The 20,142-nt window shown below is 43.4% G+C and overlaps 2 protein-coding genes across 11 annotated transcripts in view; one reads left to right on the top strand and one right to left on the bottom strand.

Moving 5' to 3' along the window:
• Nucleotides 1-20,142, top strand: part of SERGEF (secretion regulating guanine nucleotide exchange factor) — a 656,301-nt gene that overhangs the window by 259,603 nt on the left and 376,556 nt on the right. Inside the window, exon 13 of one of the 7 annotated variants that reach the window (XM_029582878.1) lies at nucleotides 11,433-11,607. The exons of 5 other annotated variants lie outside the window; for them this stretch is intronic. Coding sequence is in view for 1 of the 2 variants with exons in the window: in XM_029582886.1 (XP_029438746.1) it covers nucleotides 11,433-11,446 (14 nt within the window). In the remaining variant the exon portion in view is untranslated. Of the gene's footprint in view, nucleotides 1-11,432; nucleotides 11,608-20,142 lie in introns of those variants that run through there. One more of the 7 variants, XM_029582886.1, reaches the window with a different exon arrangement.
• Nucleotides 1-20,142, bottom strand: part of KCNC1 (potassium voltage-gated channel subfamily C member 1) — a 194,148-nt gene that overhangs the window by 29,234 nt on the left and 144,772 nt on the right. The window lies entirely within an intron of this gene.

Raw genomic sequence — 20,142 nt, 5'->3', positions numbered from 1 at the left:
CCCACAGTCCAGCCGACACAAAGCAAAGCAACAATGAGATCAGTCTCACTCCTTCTGCACAGGGTTTGACTTAATCTGATATTAGCGTGCGGATCCAGGACCCATTCACTCCCTGAAGGGAAGCAAGCATGAGAGCAAGAATAAAAAATTTTAAAAGAATAGAATGTCCTGAATGCCATTGATTCCATCACTATTAAACAGAACAGCGCTCTCCTTAGTAGTTGGCTGTAATATATAAAACTGTATTAAACTAAAGATGTTTTACTCTGTTTGGACTCTTTTTTGGGGCAGCATAAAACTTATCCAAAGAAGAAGCCATGTATAATTTTTTTTGACACTGCCTAGGTCCATTCTTCAGATGTGACCCATTAGTTTGATTGCTTGGTTGCAGTCCTTTTTCAGCACTGAGTAGTTTCCAGTGGGGCTCTGCTGCTATCTTTGATAGCTGCAGTTAATGCATAAGGCATGCAAATCATAGTTTTAACCTTTTTTTTAATAGGAACAGAGTCTGTGACAAGTTACTTTTTATAACCAAAAACATTTACAAAAGAAGTTGTATTGAATGAGATACAGTATATATACAGCAGGCAGTAGAAATAGATTCATAATTACAGGAAGCATTTTGTATGAGAAACATGACAATCAATCTGCTGTAGGGATGTCTATTCATTTGAAACGAATAATAAACCACAACGAATGAGGCCATTTTTGGTTCATTCCAAATGGTATCCTACAAAAGTATCCCAAAATCTGACTTTCATGTTTTCTGCAGCCCAGAAATCACCTTCCTGCTGCCACAATTCAACTCTGGGCCCGGGTCTGCTCAGCTGGGCATCCCCAGGCCCCTTTGATCTCCACTCCCACCACAAATCTGGGCTGGGCTCTTCCAGGCCCTCCCAACCCCCTTTTTAAAATCTGATAGGATCAGGAGCTCCCACCCTGGCCCCAATTACTCTTTTCTGTAGTCCCAATAAAAATCCATAAGGGCAGGAGCAAACTCCACTCACTTCTGCCCTGGCTCCAGGAGTTTAAAAAAAATGGCACCGTCTGCCTGGAGGTCTGAGCCAAAATGAATTCACTGTGATGCTTGCCTCCCATGTGGCCAGCCACTCCCACCTCCTCCAACCTCTTGACCTGGTTCCTTATTTATTTATTTATTTATTTTTTAAAAAGAATATCACCTTTGCTCTGTCTTTACTGGGTCCACCAGAAGAGCTACATTTCTCAACTGTGTTATTAAAAAAGAAAATCTAGCCAAAGGTTCTCCCAGAGGTAGGGAGGAGAAATTGGAGTCAGGAATACTTAGAAACCCTTGTAATACTGATAAGTAAAAATGCATTTTTGCAGGCATCTTTTAACAAGTTAAGCTTGCATACAGTTCACGTTACACTAGTCTCATGACTTAACCTACTTTAAATAAGACAATGACTGGACAATTTTTAAGAAAATTAACCTGAAATTCTATTTTTCCAGGAACTTTTTTTTCATTTCAAGCAGAAAGGAATTTCACATAAGGAACCATATAAACATCAGTTGTTAGCAGCGTCTCTTACAGGCAAAATTCCTTTTCCCTTTTGCATTAACATGTATCGAGAAGAATGATAGAATTACCGGTTATAACATGCCACACACCCCTTCACAGGTAAATTTAACAGAAATGGCAGTTAAGGAATTACTTTTATACTGTATTAAAGCCAGGTTAATTATGATCAGAATTATCCAACAATCTTTTAGTAAGCTCATGTGACACAACGAAGGAACTGAAGATCAGGTGTGATGAAACTCCCTGAAGACTGTCCATGCTAGGAAGACTTGGTCTCTTGAGATGGGCTCCAACAGCCCCTCTGGACTCACGAGGAATTCTGTTTAAATATTCGTTAACGTCTCTAATTAATTACAATAAAACCTGACGGTTCCTGCCTGATCATGACAGTTTTTCTATTGCACTACCTTTAGTCTGGTAACAAAGCTGAATACAAAAAATGAAAAGAAACACGTTCCTCTAGAATGACAACAGATTTCCCTATTACAAATCTGTTAATGTTTACCACCAAAAATCTCTTACTGCTATTCAGACACTCTATTAAACTGTAAACCTGTTACTGCATTTATTAAAGCTCCTAGACACTTTTCTCTGCCATGTGTAGGGATCCTACTACATCTGTGCCAGAAGGAATATTCTAACTTACAGGTCGATCCAGTATCGTCCGCTCGAGGATTGCCCGTCTGTAACGTGCTCGTAGCGCACAATTCGGGCGCGCAAGGCAATTCGGCGATACAGTCTCCAGTTTCACGCGTCCGTATCGCTTCTGAAAACAGACGCATAACCCTTTCTGCACCCGGCATGTAAATGAACGAAAAAGCTGTATAATGAAGGAATTAGCTATTCCCCTGCGATACTGTAACGGGCGCTGATATTATCTCCTCCGTAACCCGCTGTTCTGCCGCGGCCTTAACCTGCTAGTTTACCGCCTCCCCCTAGTAGGAGTTAGTGTAGTGTAGTGTAGGGTAAAAACATTGCTTACCCGCCCTGGTCCCGTCCGGTCTCCTGCAGCCCCGTCCGGACCGGACGGCGCTGCAGGAGACCGGACGGGACCAGGGCAAAAAAAAACAAACGAAAAAGTAGCAAGGCTCGGGCCTGCTATGGTAAGTTTAAAAAGTGTAAAAAACAAAAAACCTGTGTGTTATATAAAAAAAGAAAACAATTTTAAATACCTGTCGGAGGGCCGTGGGTCCCGGTGGGTGGCGGGCAGCCATCAGCGGCATCCGGTAGTCCCTTCTCCCTTCCTCCCTCCCTCCCCTGCCTGGATGAGCGCCAAAATCGCACGGGCGGGTCGGCAGCGGGGGGGGGGGGGGGGGGGGGGGCGGCAGCAGGATCCGGGAGCGGCGGGTAGGCGGCAGCGGGGTCCGGGGTGGCAGCGGCAGCGGGGTCCAGGGGGGCAGCGGCAGCGGGGTCCGGGGGTGGCAGCGAGATCCGGGGAGCCAGCAGCGGCAGCATGTTCGATCGGGTAGGCAGCTAGGTGGCAAAGTAAAGATGGCCGCCTGCACGGGAAAATCGTGCAATTGGCCGCTGAAGACGTGACGTCACGGGGTGTGACGTCACGTCTTCAGCGGCCAATTGCACGATTTTCCCGTGCAGGCGGCCATCTTTACTTTGCCACCTAGCTGCCTACCCGATCGAACATGCTGCCGCTGCTGGCTCCCCGGATCTCGCTGCCACCCCCGGACCCCGCTGCCGCTGCCCCCCGGACCCCGCTGCCGCTGCCCCCCCGGACCCCGCTGCCGCCTACCCGCCGCTCCCGGATCCTGCCGCCGCCCCCCCCGCTGCCCCCCCCCCCCCCCCCGCTGCCGACCCGCCCGTGCGATTTTGGTGCTCATCCAGGCAGGGGAGGGAGGGAGGAAGGGAGAAGGGACTACCGGATGCCGCTGATGGCTGCCCGCCGCCCACCGGGACCCACGGCCCTCCGACAGGTATTTAAAATTGTTTTATTTTTTTATATAACACACAGGTTTTTTGTTTTTTACACTTTTTAAACTTTTTTACACTTCCTGGTGCCTGTCATTTCAAATGTCATTTGAAATGACAGGTACCAGCGCACCCAGGTTACTGTATAGGCGCTGTTACAGCGCCTATACAGTAAAATGGGTTGCGCGGGCATAACCCTTCCCTAACGCTTCACAGCCGCGGCATGCATTTGCATGCGATTAGAGGAGAGTATCGGGGAGTTAGTGAAGAGAACTGTGCGTGCGGGGAGGAAGGGTGCGCCTGACACTGCCTCACTGTTTTTACCGCGGCCTTACTGGATCGACCTGTTAGAAAGGGAGGGAACAGAACAGTGAGCGTGGGTTTGTGGCTCACCCATGTGGGAGCCTAGAATGGTGGGCTTTTAGATGATAACTTTCTGATGGATAATAAGCTCCAGTCAATCAGTCTTTCCAGCTCCTGCAGGTCTTCATTTACTCAACAGCCTCAGGACGAAAGAACAAAGTCCTTGGGAGGGTCTATGATCCGAGAGTGAAACAGTTCCTACTCAAAGTGACATACACATTCCAAAATGCAAGTAAAAGAAAAAAAATACATATATACACACACAGCGAAATAAATAAATAAGTTTCATCCACTGGCTCCCAGTGAGCAGATCTTAGCCTGGGTAATTCATGAAACCCGAAGCATCTTCTTTCTTCCTCCTGTTTCCTATGGTGTGCCCACACTAAAAGAATCTGTAATGTGGAACTCGTCTTTTTTTTTTATTTATAAGTAATTCTCTATGTGATGCTATATTGTAGATTTACTGCATTGTTTTCCATATGATCTTAGGCTGAGCAGAGTCAGCAGAGGTTGCATGTAGAGCTGATGGCACCAGTAGGATCTTGGAGGCCAGCCAAATGTGAAATAACAGATGCAGAAAAACTATATACAGAAACTATATATCATCCAGCACAGTGACAGATGCTAGGACACTAACTAATAGCAAACATTACTTAGGAAAATATGACTTATTAGCTTAAATGTAGTGGCAACGTGGTACACTTTATTCTGAAGTACTGTTTTATCAAGCGCAGGAATCTCCAACCTACCAGCTCCTGAGAGAGACAAGGGGATCGCATTCCAAAGCATTCTCAAAACAATCTTCAGGAATACCTTGGCTGGTTTGGTTTTCAGACTAGCCCTAATAAATATGCATGGCATATTTGCATACAATGAGGCTAAGAAGCAGGTTGTTAAAAGCAAGCATATCTTATGCATGTTCAGTATGGACAGTCTGAAAACCATACTGGCTAGGGTGCTTCGAGCACAGAACTGCTCAGACTCCTACTTCTGTTTTCTTTCATAGGCAAACAGCAGATTCCAAGCACAACTGAAAATCAGGTTAGAAAGCTAGGAGTAGACTCAACATCTCTCTGAGGGACTCTTTAATAGAAAGCCCTGCAACTCTTTAATAAAAGGTGAATTTTAAAAGCCCTGTGCACATCAGAACTAGGAGATATGGGCACAAGTTGGGCTAGTGTGCACCTAGAGGATTTTATAAGCCATCCAAGCACGTGCGTATTTCCCGCTGAGCACGGAAGGGAAAAAATTCCAAAAAAGAGGCAGAGCATGGGCGTGGTCTGGGGTGGGCGTGGGTGTGTCTGGGAAAGCTAAGAGATGTGTGCGTAAATACTTACATGCACAGGTGCGTGCCAGGCTCCCTTGCACTCCAGGAGAGAGGGGGTGCCAGCGTGGCCATTTGGTTAGGGCCTACAATGTTCAAGGGGCCTACTTTTGTTGGGCAAAATTAAAAAAAAAAAAAAAAAAGCTAAATATATTTCTAACATGTATAAATAAAAATTTCAATTGTAATTGAAGAATTTGCTAACAAAAAAGCTTGTAAAGCCTTTTTAAATAAATAAAAATTATTTGGGAAATTTAGAAAACGATTTCTCTTATTAAGTATCACATCAGAACCTTACACAGGGGCCTACTTTTCTTAGCTGGCAGGGGCCTAATTCTTGCTCTCTCCAGCCCTTCTCCCTTGACCCATAACTTTACTATTGCTATGGATGGTGTGTAAGTCATAAAACAAAAAAAATAAGCATCAGTGGGGTTTTAAAGGTCTGGGCTAATAGAGAAGAAGGCAGGCTATTTAACTAGGGGGGCTAGGAAGTCCTATCCATTACCTAGGTGAACTAAGAACAAACTGGGAAAACTGGAAATGGCGTTGGCGTGCGTCCCTTATAAAATTCCTCCATTTACACCGTAGAAGCGGCATTTGTGTGCACATAAGTTCATCCATTTAAAAGTGCGCCCTCATGTATGCATGTCCAGGCTATTTTATAAAATGCGCACATGTTATAAAATGGACACTTCTCTGAACGCGAGCCGGCAAACACGTGCACATGTGCGCCTGTTTAAAAGTTACCATCTAAGGCCTACATTCATCGAATCGCTACATTTATTATGGGAATATAGCATGTTAGCAGCCGCGATTAAGGGATGTGGTTATGCACATTTTTTATATTCTGCATTCCATAGTAAAAAATTGTAACCCACAATAATTTTTTCCGTCGCAGGATGCATTAGCATGTTGAGCATCCAGACTGGGAGATATGTGCATAAGTCAGGCCGGTACGCGCAGAATGTTTTTTCAAAGGCGCCCGAGTGCACGTGTAACTCCCGCTATGCGCACATGTGAAGAGTTTTGTAAAAGGGGTGGAGCATAGGTGTATGCGGTGAAACCAAAAGATGTCCACGTATATATCAAATAGATGCACATGTAGGCGCTTTCAGCCTATTTGATGCCATGCGCGTATATAAGCTCGTATGTAATACAATAGCTGCAGCCATTATAACATAGACATGTATATGCGCGCATGGGATCAAATTGGCTGAAAGAGCCTACATGTGAACTCTATTTGATATGTACACGCACATATGTGCACGAATCCTGCTTCCATCACGTAAAACAGCCAGTGAATCAGCCAGTTTCCCACTACTATTATACTTTCCCCTAACATAGAAGATTTAGGAAGAAAGGGCCCAACGGGGCTGTGTAGGTGTGTCTGAGAAAAGCCCTTGTTCTAGCGCTTCCGATATTATTTATTTTTTTAAATTTATTTAAATTCTTTTAATATACCGATGCTCAAGACCATGTCTTATCGAACCAGTTTACAATGGAACAGGGGGAGAACCAATAAACAAACAACTACATAGAAGATAAAGTTACATTAAACAAGGGAGCAAAAACATGGGCGTTGGAAGAAAGGAAAGATTTCAAAACGAATATGATGGAGAGTATTGAAAATAATAGCCGTGATCTGCGATAATGGTGCCTATGCCATGATAAAACTATTTTTCCACTTTTACGCACAAAAACAAGGTGTTATTTCCAACATTAAATCCCGCGTGTGTGATAAATTTTCGCAGCAGGTGGCAGCAGTCCCTTATTTGCATAAAAAGCTAGCTTTTGTATACTCATTATCAAATTTGCAACGGGATAAAGATCACGCATTTATCATGCGTTAGACCTCTTCTATCGCATGTTGAGGCGCTAATGCGATTTGATGAATGACCCTGTAAGGGTTTATTGTATGGTTTGACAGGTATGTGTCAGGGTCAGTGGGATTTGAACCCATGACCTGGAATTTCTAGGTTGTGAACCTGCTGCAGAGGCTGCAGGCTTTCCCAGGAGTTCTAACATATTTTTCCTTTTTCCTGGGAGAATCAGACATGTCCCTGAAGTCCTCCGATTGGTCCAGCACTGGGTGTGCCTCTTATTTCCAGCAGTATATAAGGCATGCTGAGAAGACACTCAGTGCTGGTTCCATAGCCATCTTGGCATTTGTTCCGCAGAAGCACTACCTGTTTGTGTCCTGATTTCCAAGCCTTGCCTTGTCTAAATATCCAAGCCTTGTTCCATTGAAGTACTGTATTTGAAGATTTCTACACTTGTATGTATGTACAGTACTTCTGCACATAAAGCTTCCTGCTTCACAGTTCTGTCTCCAGTTTCCTGCTTGTGTTCTGGATCCAGAGTTCCTGTTCCATTTGTTTCTCCTGGTGACTCTCTAGCTTCTGACCTTGCCAATGTGTCTCCACCTTGCCTCTCCAAGTAAGCACCTACTCTCTGGGGCAACCCTGATTGCCAAGCCCAGACATCCATGATCTAGCAATAAGCCGGAAGATTGTACACTCTAGCTTCCTAAGTAGTAATTTCATCAGCCAAGAATTATAATTCTGCACCCATTTCCCACCATTATCAATTCAAAGTGTAGGCCTAAGGTGCACAATCTTGGTTCTTGAAGTCTCAAACAGGTCTAGTTTTCAGGATATCTGCAAAGAATATTTATCAGGCCTATTAGCATATGTGTGGTCTGGGAACTCAAATAATTTGCATAGCTTGGTTACCCCAAAAAATGCAAACCAATTTGCAGCCCTTGAGGACTAGGGTGGTGCACCTCTGGTGCAGGCAGCCGAATTTCTTTCCAGATGTCAATACCCCATTTTCCAGCCATGCATTAACTTACTGACTGTGCTCTTTCATCAATGGGATTAGTGACATTTTACATCTATTGTAGAACAGTAATTTTAAGGATAGCAAAATATCAGATTTGATGAATTGAGGTATGGTAAACATTTTACCTCTGGTTATTTTCATTCTCCCTTTTTTCAGTTAGTAGAAAATAATTCTAAGATTAATTTTAGCGATTCTGCTTTAAATATGCCTTCTGGTCCAAAGCACTTCTTAGATTTCTCCAGTTGGTAGCTACACCTTTCTTCCTGTGTTACAGATGTGGAACCCTTATAGGTTGGCCATTGGATGTCAATAAGTCCCTGTATAGAAATTTAATCTCATGAGCCATCCATCCCTCTCAGCCCCTCCCAACCTGAAGAGTCTGGATTGGATGCCTCAACCCTATTTAACCCGGCCATTTTAGAACTCATTGGGATCAGTTTTAGAAAGCATTGTGGCAGTAAGGATGGTTTGGTTTTATACTCTGATGAAGCCTCCCAGCTTCACCCTGCAGTTTCAGTTGGAAGGGATACCTCATTGTTCTCTCCCTGCCTACTAATTTACAGAGAGGACCGAAGACCTGTGCATCCACTGTAAGCCCTAGGTGGGCAAGCACGAGTGATGAATCCTGCTGCACAAGATCATGAGGACTGAAGATATATCCAGGTTACAATTTAGAAGTATTTTTTTGACCTGAATAGTATGGGTAGGTGTTTGGATCACCTCCCCAACACACACACACACACCTACACACCTTCCCCAAAAGAAGTCCCCAGATGTATCAACTAAAGATGAAAGTACAAGAGTGGGAGACCAGGAAGGACTGGGGGTCCAGTAATGAGATAGATTAAGCTAGGACTATTTTTGCTGTGACGTTGGGGAGCCCTGCAATACAATTCTCGGTTATCCGATGGGTGAGCTTTGTACACTTAAAATCACCATGGGAGTTCTTCCCAAATGCCTGAAACAAAGGACACCTATCTACAGAGAAAATCAGTCATGTATCAAAAGTCAGATGTAACTGCACTATTTATGGACAAATGGATTTTTATTTAATTATCATTTCAGTAAACTTTAATTTAACACCTCAAGCCTGGTCCTGTTGATTTTTCCCAGCATCTCACCCCATGGTATGCATCTACAGTCTACATGCACCAAAAGCAAGACATTATAGTCCAGGCCATAAACGAAAGCTTCCCCCATAAAAAAGAATCCCCCCCCAGGATTAAGAGTTAAGCATGGGAGAAAATTGCTAACTGGAGCAGCCATGAAGAAAAATAAATATGTTTGTATAACCTTGGGACTGAAACCCCAGTTCAGGGTTACACAGAATGTGAGTTCCTGTTGGCTACCTAATAATGCTGAGGAAAGAGGTCTAGGCCAACTATTGTTGAAGCAAATAAAAATGTATGATCTTGCCAAATAAGTTGCTGTTTCATACCAGGTCAGCTGAACAAGTTGATGCAGTCCTAATGTTTCCACACTGCATGCATGGATTCATATTTATGATTTTCATAGGGCAGTGAATGGGAAAAATCAGAACAGGATCAGTCTGTTCAGTTGATTGCCAGATCTGGCTTAAGAACACTGACCAGGAGAGGAAAAATGTGGAACACAAAGAAACAGAGACCATAGGTTGCAGAAGTTTTGTAGAGCTTCTCAAACCCGTTCAAGGATCCCTCCACGGACAACTGGTTTTTCAGGCTATCCACAATGAATATATGTCAGATAAACTTGCACACGTGGGAGACTCAATAATTGTAAATATTATTATAATTAGTGAGGTTTGGGTGGACCCTTGGACACTGTGGCAGCTGACCACGCCCACAGGGGGAAGTCCCATGAGGAGCCACAGGTCAGGCTCAGCTCTGGACACACAAACACAGATATTTCTTTATTTAGACAGTTTGAAAAGCCACCAGAGGTGGCAGTAGTGAGTAGAAGATGTAGTCCGGCTGGGCTAGTATTCCCCAGGGCGCTGGAACAGCGGTTTCTCCGGTAGCAGTGCTGTAGTGGAGAGAACTGAGAAAATGAGTACAATAGAACATTTAAAGAGTCCCAAATATGGAGAAGCCCTGAGATAGGCCCTTGAGGAGCGAGTACCAGATCCCTGGGAGCAGAGAGACTCGTTGGCAAAGTACTCACACAGCGGTTCCATGTAGGAGATGGCACTGGTGCTGGAACGGAGGCAGGCCCTCGAGGAGCGAGTACCTGGTTCCAGGGAGACAGCTCTGAGGAGTGGATGATAGTAGTACTCACTGATGGTATCTGTAGCGAATTCTTCCAGTTAGAAGAGGAAAAAAAATGCAGGCAGCGGGTCAGGGAACATGGGCCCTCGAGGAGCGAGTACCGGTTACTTGATAGCAACCTGAAAGAAGCAAGAGAGGCCCCCGAGGAGCGGGTACCCCGTTAGCAGAAAGAGTCCAATGGAAGTTGGAAAGGCAGAGTAGCTGGGTACGGAGAGCGAATCCCATCCGTAAGAATTCCCCTTGCTAACTCAACGGCTAGCAATAAACTGTAGGCTTAAATATCCGGGCAGCGTGACATCATCACAGGGGGACGCCCCTGAGGAACGCGCCATTGAGGAAATAAGAGCGCCGCGCGCCCTAAGATACCCATAGAACATGGCGGGAGGCAGCGCCCAAGCCGGTCCGGGGACGCCGGAGAGGACAGCAGGCGGATGCCACGGCAGCCAGGCATCCATGAAGAGCAGGAGGAGCCGCAAAAAAGGAAAGAAAGGTGGAGTGAAGCCATCAGGACGTGACGGTCACAACAAATATATCTGATTTATATTCATTGTGGCTGGCTGGCTGGCTGCAAGGTCCTCATAACAGGTTTGGGGAGCCCCTAGTATTTTGGATATGTCTCTAGGAGACATTGTTGCTTTCAAATATCACTACTGATACAATTAATTGCCTGTCGCAAAGCCTATTCATTCCTCTTTATTGACACCAGGATACCGAGTTCACTTTGTTGTGACTATTTAAATCACTTAAGTGCTTCTAGATTCATGCCGCACGCCCTTGTATTTCTGTAAATATATGCTTTTTGTACTTCAAAGGCAGGGGCTCTCAAATCCTGGTCTTTAAGGGCCTGGTTTTCAGGATGTCCACCATGAATATTCATGGGATATGTTTGCATTAACTTAGTTAATTTGTATATATTTGTTTGCTACTCTGAAAACCAGACCTCTTGGTGGCCCCTGCTGTAAGAAGTAAGGCGCCAAGCAGCATGACAAGCATGGCAGAAAGCCAACCAGGGCACCTCGACGTAATTGATTCCGTTGGGTGCTGAGCTGAATGGACAGTGCGTGCTCAGCCCTGAGGACAGCACTCTTCTCGGTGCACCTTAAGCTATCGAACAGAATTTGATCCCGACTTGGAGAGATGTCTGGCCTAATAAGCAGAACTGACCTTTTCTTTCTGTTTTTTTGTTTTTCAGGTTATGAAGTTTGATGATTCATTTGCTTATTCCTTATTGGTATTCAAAGTATAACGCTGACAGACTGTGACAAATTAAAATAAACAACTGTCAGATCTGTAACTACATTGAATTTATTTAGACTGAATGTGTAGCAAAGCCCTGACAGCACAAGGAAGACTTACCTGCACGTTTTCCAATGTCAGCTTCTGAAGGGAGAACGGGGAGAGGAAAGCTACTGGAGAAAGGTTAAGCTAGTAACATAGCAGACGATGACAGAAAAGAGACAGTTAGCCCATCCAGTCTGCCTTGTTGGGCTCACCCCCCCCCCCCCCCCGATCTGACAGTTTTCTCCTGCTCCTTTTGGACTTGCAGCTCAAGGAGAACTGGCTCCTATTGGACTTGGGCCTTCATTCGCACCCACTGGCATTTTGCACTTTTGGGGCAAAACTCCCAAGACCTTCTGTGCTCAAGTTTTTGATTGCATGATGCTTTTTTTTTTTTTTTTACCTGGGGTGTCCACCCACCCTCCACCATTTCCTGAAGTCATAGGAAATTAAAGCCTTGGGCAAATGAGTCACTGTCGAAAAGTTGTACCACGAATCTGGCTTTCAGCCTTCGTGCACTGTTTTGATCCATAAAGTCTAGAGGACGTGAATGAAGAGTGGGTGGCTTGCGGGAATGACGGCTACTACCTGGAGATAATACCCTTATTCAATAAACATACACACGGTTAATGCGACTCCAACATTGCTCTAAGAGCCCAACATTGCTCAAAGCTTCAACAGCAAGAGGAAATGTGGAAAAAAGAATTTGCATTCACAAAAAAGCGGGGAGTAGCTTACTTGTTACGGCGGTTACTACCCTAAACCAAATAAGCCTGATACTTCACGCATATCCAGCATAGCTCTCTGCTTCAACGGCAGGGGAGAAAGTCTGCTACTTCACTTTCAATGCATATCCAGCATAACTCTCTGCTTCAATGGCAGGGGGAATGAAGAAAAGTGGATCTATATACAGACAACAATCAACAAGGACTGAATTACATAGTCTGGGTAAACAAATAAGCATGGGTGTAGCTTGCTTATTGCGGTGGTTACTACCCCTAACTAATTAAGCTAGATATTTCACTTAGATACAGTTCCAACACTGCTCTCTACATTAATGGTGGGGGTGGAAGGGAAATAGAACCAAAAGGTTACTAAGAGCCAAGAGAAACAGATAAGTATGAGAGGAAAAAAAAAAAGTGCGAAGCTTGCTGGGCAGACTGGATGGGACGTTTGGTCTTCTTCTGCCGTCATTTCTATGTTTCTGCATGAAACTTAATTCTGGTTCATTTGTCTCCAGTTTTCTCTGTCTTGCTCCAGTCACGGGGCGGGGAGATTATGTGTCTTACATAAACAAGCACATCTCGCGGTAAGGATCTAGGCCCCATATGGCTGAGCTGGCAGGGCCATCTTTGGGAGGGGAGCATGGAGTGACTGCCCCAGGCCCTCCACTTCTGAGGGTACCATGCTGCCATGGTCACCTTCCCCTGATGTCCGTTGTCCGATATCCCTCGGGAGTGCCAACGAGCTAGGAGTAGAAGCGTCCCATGTGGCAGAAATATCAGCACCAGTCAGGAGGCATCGTCCCTCCCCCTGCTTCCCCACACTCCTTAAAATCTTGACAAGGGGACTCCATTCTCCCCCACTCTTTGAAGAGGTCCCACTTCAGACCCCCTTCCCCCCAAAGACAGCCAGTCCTAGTTTTGCCTCATTGTATCTATATCTATTTATAATTTTAGTCCTCTAAGAAAAGCAGGGCTCCAGGTTCACAGATGCCTTGGCAATAAAACCAGGGCTGACTCAGCCTATTCCTGATGACATGGGGCCATCTGATAACTCTAAGTTGATGTTTGACTTTTCTGTGATACTGTAAATCACAGAAGCAAAGCACTCTTACTACTGGTTGACTGATTTTTCATCATTCTTTCGTTGAATTTATAGTACACTAAAGTCAAGGGCGGTTCTATCATGAGGCAAGGTGAGGTGGCGGCCTCAGGCGGCAGAATTTTGGAGCAGCACAAAGTGCCCTTCCAAAACACCTCTACCGCAACCGCCTCCTCACCCTGCCTCCGAAGTCAAACATCAGATTGGGCAGGGATAAACCAAAACCCTGCCTGATCTGCTCAGTGGCAACCCCGGGCAGCAGGAGTCACGATTATCCCAATGTCATCTCCTGTTGCCACTAGACTGGCCCCGCAGCAGCAGGAGATGACGTTGGGATAACCACGACAACTTAAGAGAGGAGGAGGATGTGGTGGCTGAGAAAAAGGCCTAGGCCCTATGGGCATGTGTAGGTGACTGCCTGTCTATGTGTGTTTGTGGGTAGGTGACTGCCTGCCTAGGTAGATGGGTGACTGCTTGTGTGTGTGTTGGAGGGGTGAGAATCTGTGTGTATAGGTGAGAGGATGTGTGGGTGTGGGAGACCTTGTGTGTGTTGGTGGGAAGGTGAGAGCCTGTGTGTGTCGGGGGGGGGGGGGGTGTGAGAAGCCTGTGTGTGGGTGTGTATGTGTAACTGCTTGGGAATGAGTGGGTGAATGAATGGGTGCCTTCCTGGGGTCTGTCTGTGTGAGAATTGGTGCCTGCCTGGGGGTATGTATGTGTGTGTGTGTGTGTATATATGTGTGAAAATGAATGTATGCATGCCTGGGGGTGGGGGGAGTGGTGTGGTGTGAGAATGAATGGGAGTTTGTCTGGGTGTGTGTGTGTATGTGAGGGATCCAGTGAGAATGAGAGCGTGTGTATGTATATGAGAGAATCCGGGGGAGTAAGAGCTTGTGTGTACAGGTGGGGGGAGAGAGAGGGTCTTAGAGCCTGAGAGTGTGTCAGTGTCTGTGAGAGAGGTTGTGGGTGTATGTATGTGTGTGTATGTGACAGGGTATGAGTGAGAGAGAGAGGATAAAGTTTGTGCACCCCCTCCCCCAAATCCACAACAATTTTAGGGTGACTGGAAATCAAAAGATATCAAGTATGGAGAGTGGGGAATGTTTTTTATTCTTATTAAATTTAACTGATGAATGTTGTTTGATGTGTCTTGTTTTGAAATTTATTTTTTTTTAGAACATTAAAAAAAGTTTGATGTCCTGTTCATCAGCCATTTTGAAATATTTATTCTTTCTATTAGTATCGGTTTTTTTTTTATTATGATTAATGTTATATTCCTTTATTTTATTATTGTTTATGAGGAATGATGATGTTTCTATTTTTCCATTGTTGCACTGCATACAAGTCTGGCTTCATGCAGTTTCCAGTTCAGTTTTTTTCCTGCACATTTCTGTTTATATGTTATTCTATATTTAGTGTCGATCCGTTTGTGTTCTACATGTGTGATCAAAGGGACATATTCTGCTGGCATGTAGTTTCTGTGTAGGGATACAGCAACCTGGCTTATTTTGTTTTCATAATAGGTGGTGTATTGGTGTTTTAGAACCTGGTGTCATATTTGTAGTGTTATCTTTTCAAAGGTAGGATTGTTACTGCTTGAGTGCTGGCATTTAGTGCTTTTTTTGGTAAGGGATGTCTATTTATTTTTAAAATATTTCTAGGCTGCTTATAGTAAACAACTTGTACTAAACAGATTACAATATAAACATAAAATACATCATAATAGGTTTACTATATTATCATTGTTATTCAGTTTACTTTAGGCTTTCTGAGGGCCAAGCCCACATCAAATGTATTTTACAATAGGCCTAATACCAAATGTCTTTTTTTGCAGAGATTTCTGGTTGGCACCAATGCAGTGCATGTAAAAATAATATACATGTTGCTGTGATATTTTTACCTTGGAAGACTATGAATATCTTTTTTTATGTACAATCTGTTATTATAAATGCACAGTTTTTAATTGTGTAGGGTGAGGGCTAGTGAGTAAAGTTCACCTCGTGTGCCTGATATCCTTGCACTGACCTGGAGAGAGTGTGCCACACCCCCCCCCCCTAATTCATCCATTTTCCACTTCTCCAGGGGGCAAATGCTGCGGAAATGTGGGAGGCAGGTTGTTGTGTTCCTGGAGTGATGCACTGTCTGCCACTTCTTTGGAAATTCTGACCCTTCCTTTCCCCCTTCTGTAGCATTTCCAATCACCGGAAGAGCCAGACTCCAAGGGGACTCTCTGTCCCCCCCGTGAACCTCTCAATGATTTGACCTTTGCCTTTGGGGCACCATCTCATCCCTCGCCTCAGGCAGCAGATTGCCTTGAACCGCCCCTGACTAAAGTGGCCACGCAGCTCCGTACACACTTACTGCATCATTACCCACTCCTCCGCATAAAGCCCAGGAATTGGAAACTAGAATCAAAGAAAACAGTACAAAAGCAAATATAAATAAACAGAAAGGTGCTTGGGTCTCAGGCTAGCCCGGTGGCTGAGTGGCAGTACTGCGAGCCGACATGCGGCAGGTCCTCAGTTTGCTGCCTGGGCAAGGTGGAGGGAGTCATGGTCATTGCTCAAAGGTGGCCACGGAAGTGGAAGCAGACGTCAGTTGCTGTTAACATTTGCTTTGAAAAGATCACTCCAAACAGCACATGTACCTGCAAATCACGGCTGTGTCAGCGTTTTTTTAAACATTGCATTTATTTTCATTTAGCAATATTTTTTTCCTGATGAATTATTTTAGTAATGTTTCTTAACTTTGTTTATTTACTATTTATTTTGAATTGAACGACCAGTAGTCAATAGTGCTCGATTTTGCAAAAGCAGCAAATCCTAGTAAGAAAGAGCTCCAACAGCAATGCACATGTCTATTTCTGTAGGATGAACTTTTAAAATAAATATTCTGATGTATGGCTATTTTTCTTTATTTTTAATCTCAATAACTTAATATGTAATTTAAAATACAGAAATAGATCATTATGAGGTCTCCTTAATAGCTTTGTATCATTTCTTTGACTTATGGAGCTGATTTAGGTACAGATCAATGAGCTTCCCTGTAGTATCTCTGCTAAAATGGATTATTCCAATTTTTCTTTTCTTCAGAAACACTATTGAAAGTCATTCTATGTGTTTCAACCATTTGCTTCATCTCTCTTTTTAAGTGAAGGATGTTCTGCTATGACCAGGTATGACAAGGCCGTGGCGTGTATCAGATGTCAACTGAATATTGAATGCTTAGAACTTAAGAACAAGAGGACTCTAAATCAAATAAATAAAAATAAAAAAATAAGAATTGCCATGCTGGGTCACACCAATGTCCGCTGAGCCCAACATCCTGTCTCTCATAGTGGCCAATTCCGGTTGCAAGTACCTGGCAGATCCTATAAAGTAGATCTAATTCCTTTTATTCACTCCCAGAGATAGTAAAAGCTTCCTTCAGTCTACCTGGCTAATAATGTGTTAGGGGTTTTTCCTCCAGGAATTTGTCCAAACCTCTTTTAAATCCCGCTGTGCTACTCGCCTTGAACACGTCTTCTGGCAACAGAATCCACAGCTTGATTGTGCGCTGAGTGAAAAAGTACTTTCTATAATCTGTTTCGAATCTGATGGTTGTTAGTTTCATGGAGGTTCCCCTTGTTGTAGTATTATTTGAAAAGATCAATAACCATCCTTTATTTACACATTCCACCCCATTCATGATTTTATAAACTTCTATCCTGTCCCCTCTCAACCATCGCTTTTCCAAGCTGAAGAGCCCTAGCCTGTGTAGCCTCATGTTTCGTGCCCTTTATCATTTTTGTTGCTCTCCTCTGCACCTTTTCTAGTTCCGCTATGACTTTCTTGAGATGGGGGCGGTTGTACTATGACTCAATACAGAAGCAATATGATATTTTCTGTTTTATTCTCCATTCCTTTTTGGATCATTCCTAACATTCTATTTGCTTTCTTGACCATCACCGCGCACTGATCTAAGGATTTCAACATGTTGTCCACAAGGACTCCAAGGTCCTTTTCCTGGGCAGCAAATCCCAATACAGAACCCAGCATCGTAAACCCATAGTTGGGATTATTTTTCCCTATGTGCATCGCTTTGCACTTTTCCACATTTAATTTCATCTACCACTCAGTTGTCCAGTTTCCTAGACTCATAAGGTCCTTCTGCAGTTCCTCACAATCCACTGCTTTTTTAACAACTTTGAATAATTTTGTGTCATTTGCAAATTTTATCACTTCACTCAACATTCTTTTTTCAGAATCATGTATGAATATTTTAAACATCGGATGTCCCTGTACTGATCTCTATGGTACTCATCTAATGACCTTTCTCCATTTTGAAAACTGATCATTTAACCCCCACCCTCTTTTTCCAGCCTTTTAACCAGTTTCTAATCCACAATTGAACACTGCCTCATATCCCATTACTTAGTAATTTCATGAGGAGTCTCTCATGGGGGACTTTGTCAAATGCCTTCTGAAAATTCAAATACACTATATCAACTGGCTCAACTTTATCTACATGTTTGTTTATACCTTCAAAAAATCATCTAAAAGATTGGTAAGACAAGACTTCCCCTTGCTAAAACCATTTTGATTCTTCTCCATTAAGCCATTTCTATCTATACGGGCAGTGATTTTGTTTTTAAGAACAACTTCCACCGTTTTGCCCGGCACCAACATCAGACTCACTGGTCTATAGTTTCCTGGATCAGTCCTAGAACCCTTTTTAAAAATCAGTATTGCATTGGCCACCTTCCAGTCTTTGAGAATCATGGCTGTTTTAAATAACAGGTTAGCAATTTCATGTTTTAATTATTTTGGAACTCTGGGGTGGATGCCATCTGGTCCCAGTGATTTGTTATTCTTTAGTTTTTCAATCTGATATATTATATCCTCCATTGTAACAGATATTTGTTTTAGTTGTTCAGAACCTCCACCATTAAAGAATGTTTCAGGTGTGGGTATGTTTCCATTCTCCTCTTCCATAAAGACTGAGGCAAAGAATTCATTCAGTTTTTCTTCTATTTCCTTGTTCTTCCTGGGCACTCCGTTTGCCCCTTGGTCATCTAGTGGCCCACCTGATTCCCTCACAGACTTTTTGCTTTGAATGTACTTGGAAAAGGTTTTTATTAGTTTTTGCCTCACTGGCAAGCTTTTTCTCAAAGTCTGTCTTGTCCTGTCTAACTACTATTATACTTCTAACTTGCCAGTGCTTATACTTCTGCCTATTTTCTTCATTTGGTTTTGTTTTCCATTTTTTGAATGATTCCCTTTTAGCCTTAACTGTCTCCTTTACCTCACCATTAAATCACACTGCCTGTCATTTGGTCTTATTTCAACCTTTTTTAATACAAGGAATACTTTTTTTCTGGGTTTCCAAAATGGTATTTTTAAACAGTGTCCATGCCTCATGCAAACTTTTAGCCCTTGCAACTGTACCTTTTAGGTATTTTTCTAACTAGTTTCCCCCTTCTATGATAGTCTCTTTTTATTTATTTATTTGTATTTATTTTAAAATATTTGGTGCAGATTTTCAAAGCCGTACGCGTGTAAATCTGGAGGCAGGCGCAACTTATAAAATAAAGGTTAGGCGGGGGGGTGGGGGTTTAGGTAGGGCTGGGGGTGGGTTAGGTAGGGGAAGCTGGGTGGTGGAAGGAGCGGCCTTGGAGGGAACAGGGAAAGCCAAGAGCTCCCCAAGAGCTCAGCGCGTGCAAGGTGCACTATTGTGCATCCCCTTGCGCGCACCGACCCCAGATTTTATAACATGCGCGATGCTACGCACGCATGTTATAAAATCAGGCTTATATGTAATACAATACCTATATGTAATACAAAAAAGGGCGTACCTTTGTGCGCATCGGGTTGCGTACACAAAGGTACACCCGTGCGTAGGTATTAAAATCTGGCCCTTTATGAATTGCTCTTTCCAGATTAAAAATCGCTCAAAGCAATGTACAAAATATATGCAATACAATCACTTAGTTTTTACAACATAAAATCAGTTAAAAACAAAACATGACATTAAAATAAACAAAATAACACTGCTCCTGTCTTCCCTGCCTATAATCTACAGTCACAGCTTCACTGCTCTTGATGTCTGACATACATTAACCAGGTTTTCAAACCTTTACGAACTTCCTCAAATCTCTCTCTCCTTTTAGCAATACAAATAGTTCATTCCATAATTTAGGGATACGCTGAACGAAAAGCCCTGTTTTGCAGACTTACATGTTTAAATGCCTTTACTGATGGCAATGACGCTGAGATTGCAAATTTGATCTCAGCTCACGACTGTTCCTATATCACTGAATGCACCCCGTAATGTGTGGAGGACTAACCCCTCTCAGTACCTTTTTAAAGTTATATGCTACTTGTAGTAGTTTTGCTTAATGTTCTCCATCCAGTGATTATGTCAAATTTGATTGCATTATGATCGCTATTGCTTAGCGACCTCACACCAGATCGTGCGTTCCACTGAGACCTAGATCTAAAGTAGCTTCCCATCTCATTGATTCTAGGGCCAGCTGCTCCGTGAATGAAGCTGTCATTTATGGCATCTAGAAACTTTACTTCTCTAGCATGCTGATGAGACATTGACCGAAACAATACCAGGGTAATTGAAATCTCCCATTATTATTGTAATGCCAAATATATTTGCTTTGTAAATTTCAGCTAGCATGTCACAGTCTTTTTCTTCATTTTGGCTAAGTAGCCGGTAGTAAACACCCATGCTATACTCTTACCCGCCATATATGGAATTTCTATCCATAAGGATTCCTCATTACATTTTGTTTCCTACAGGAATTTTTATCATGT

Source organism: Rhinatrema bivittatum, chromosome 17, assembly GCF_901001135.1.
Source record: "Rhinatrema bivittatum chromosome 17, aRhiBiv1.1, whole genome shotgun sequence".
NCBI classification, from domain to species: domain Eukaryota; kingdom Metazoa; phylum Chordata; class Amphibia; order Gymnophiona; family Rhinatrematidae; genus Rhinatrema; species Rhinatrema bivittatum.
The sequence above is the reverse complement of the archived record's forward strand: the minus strand, read 5'-3'. Positions and strand labels throughout refer to the sequence as shown.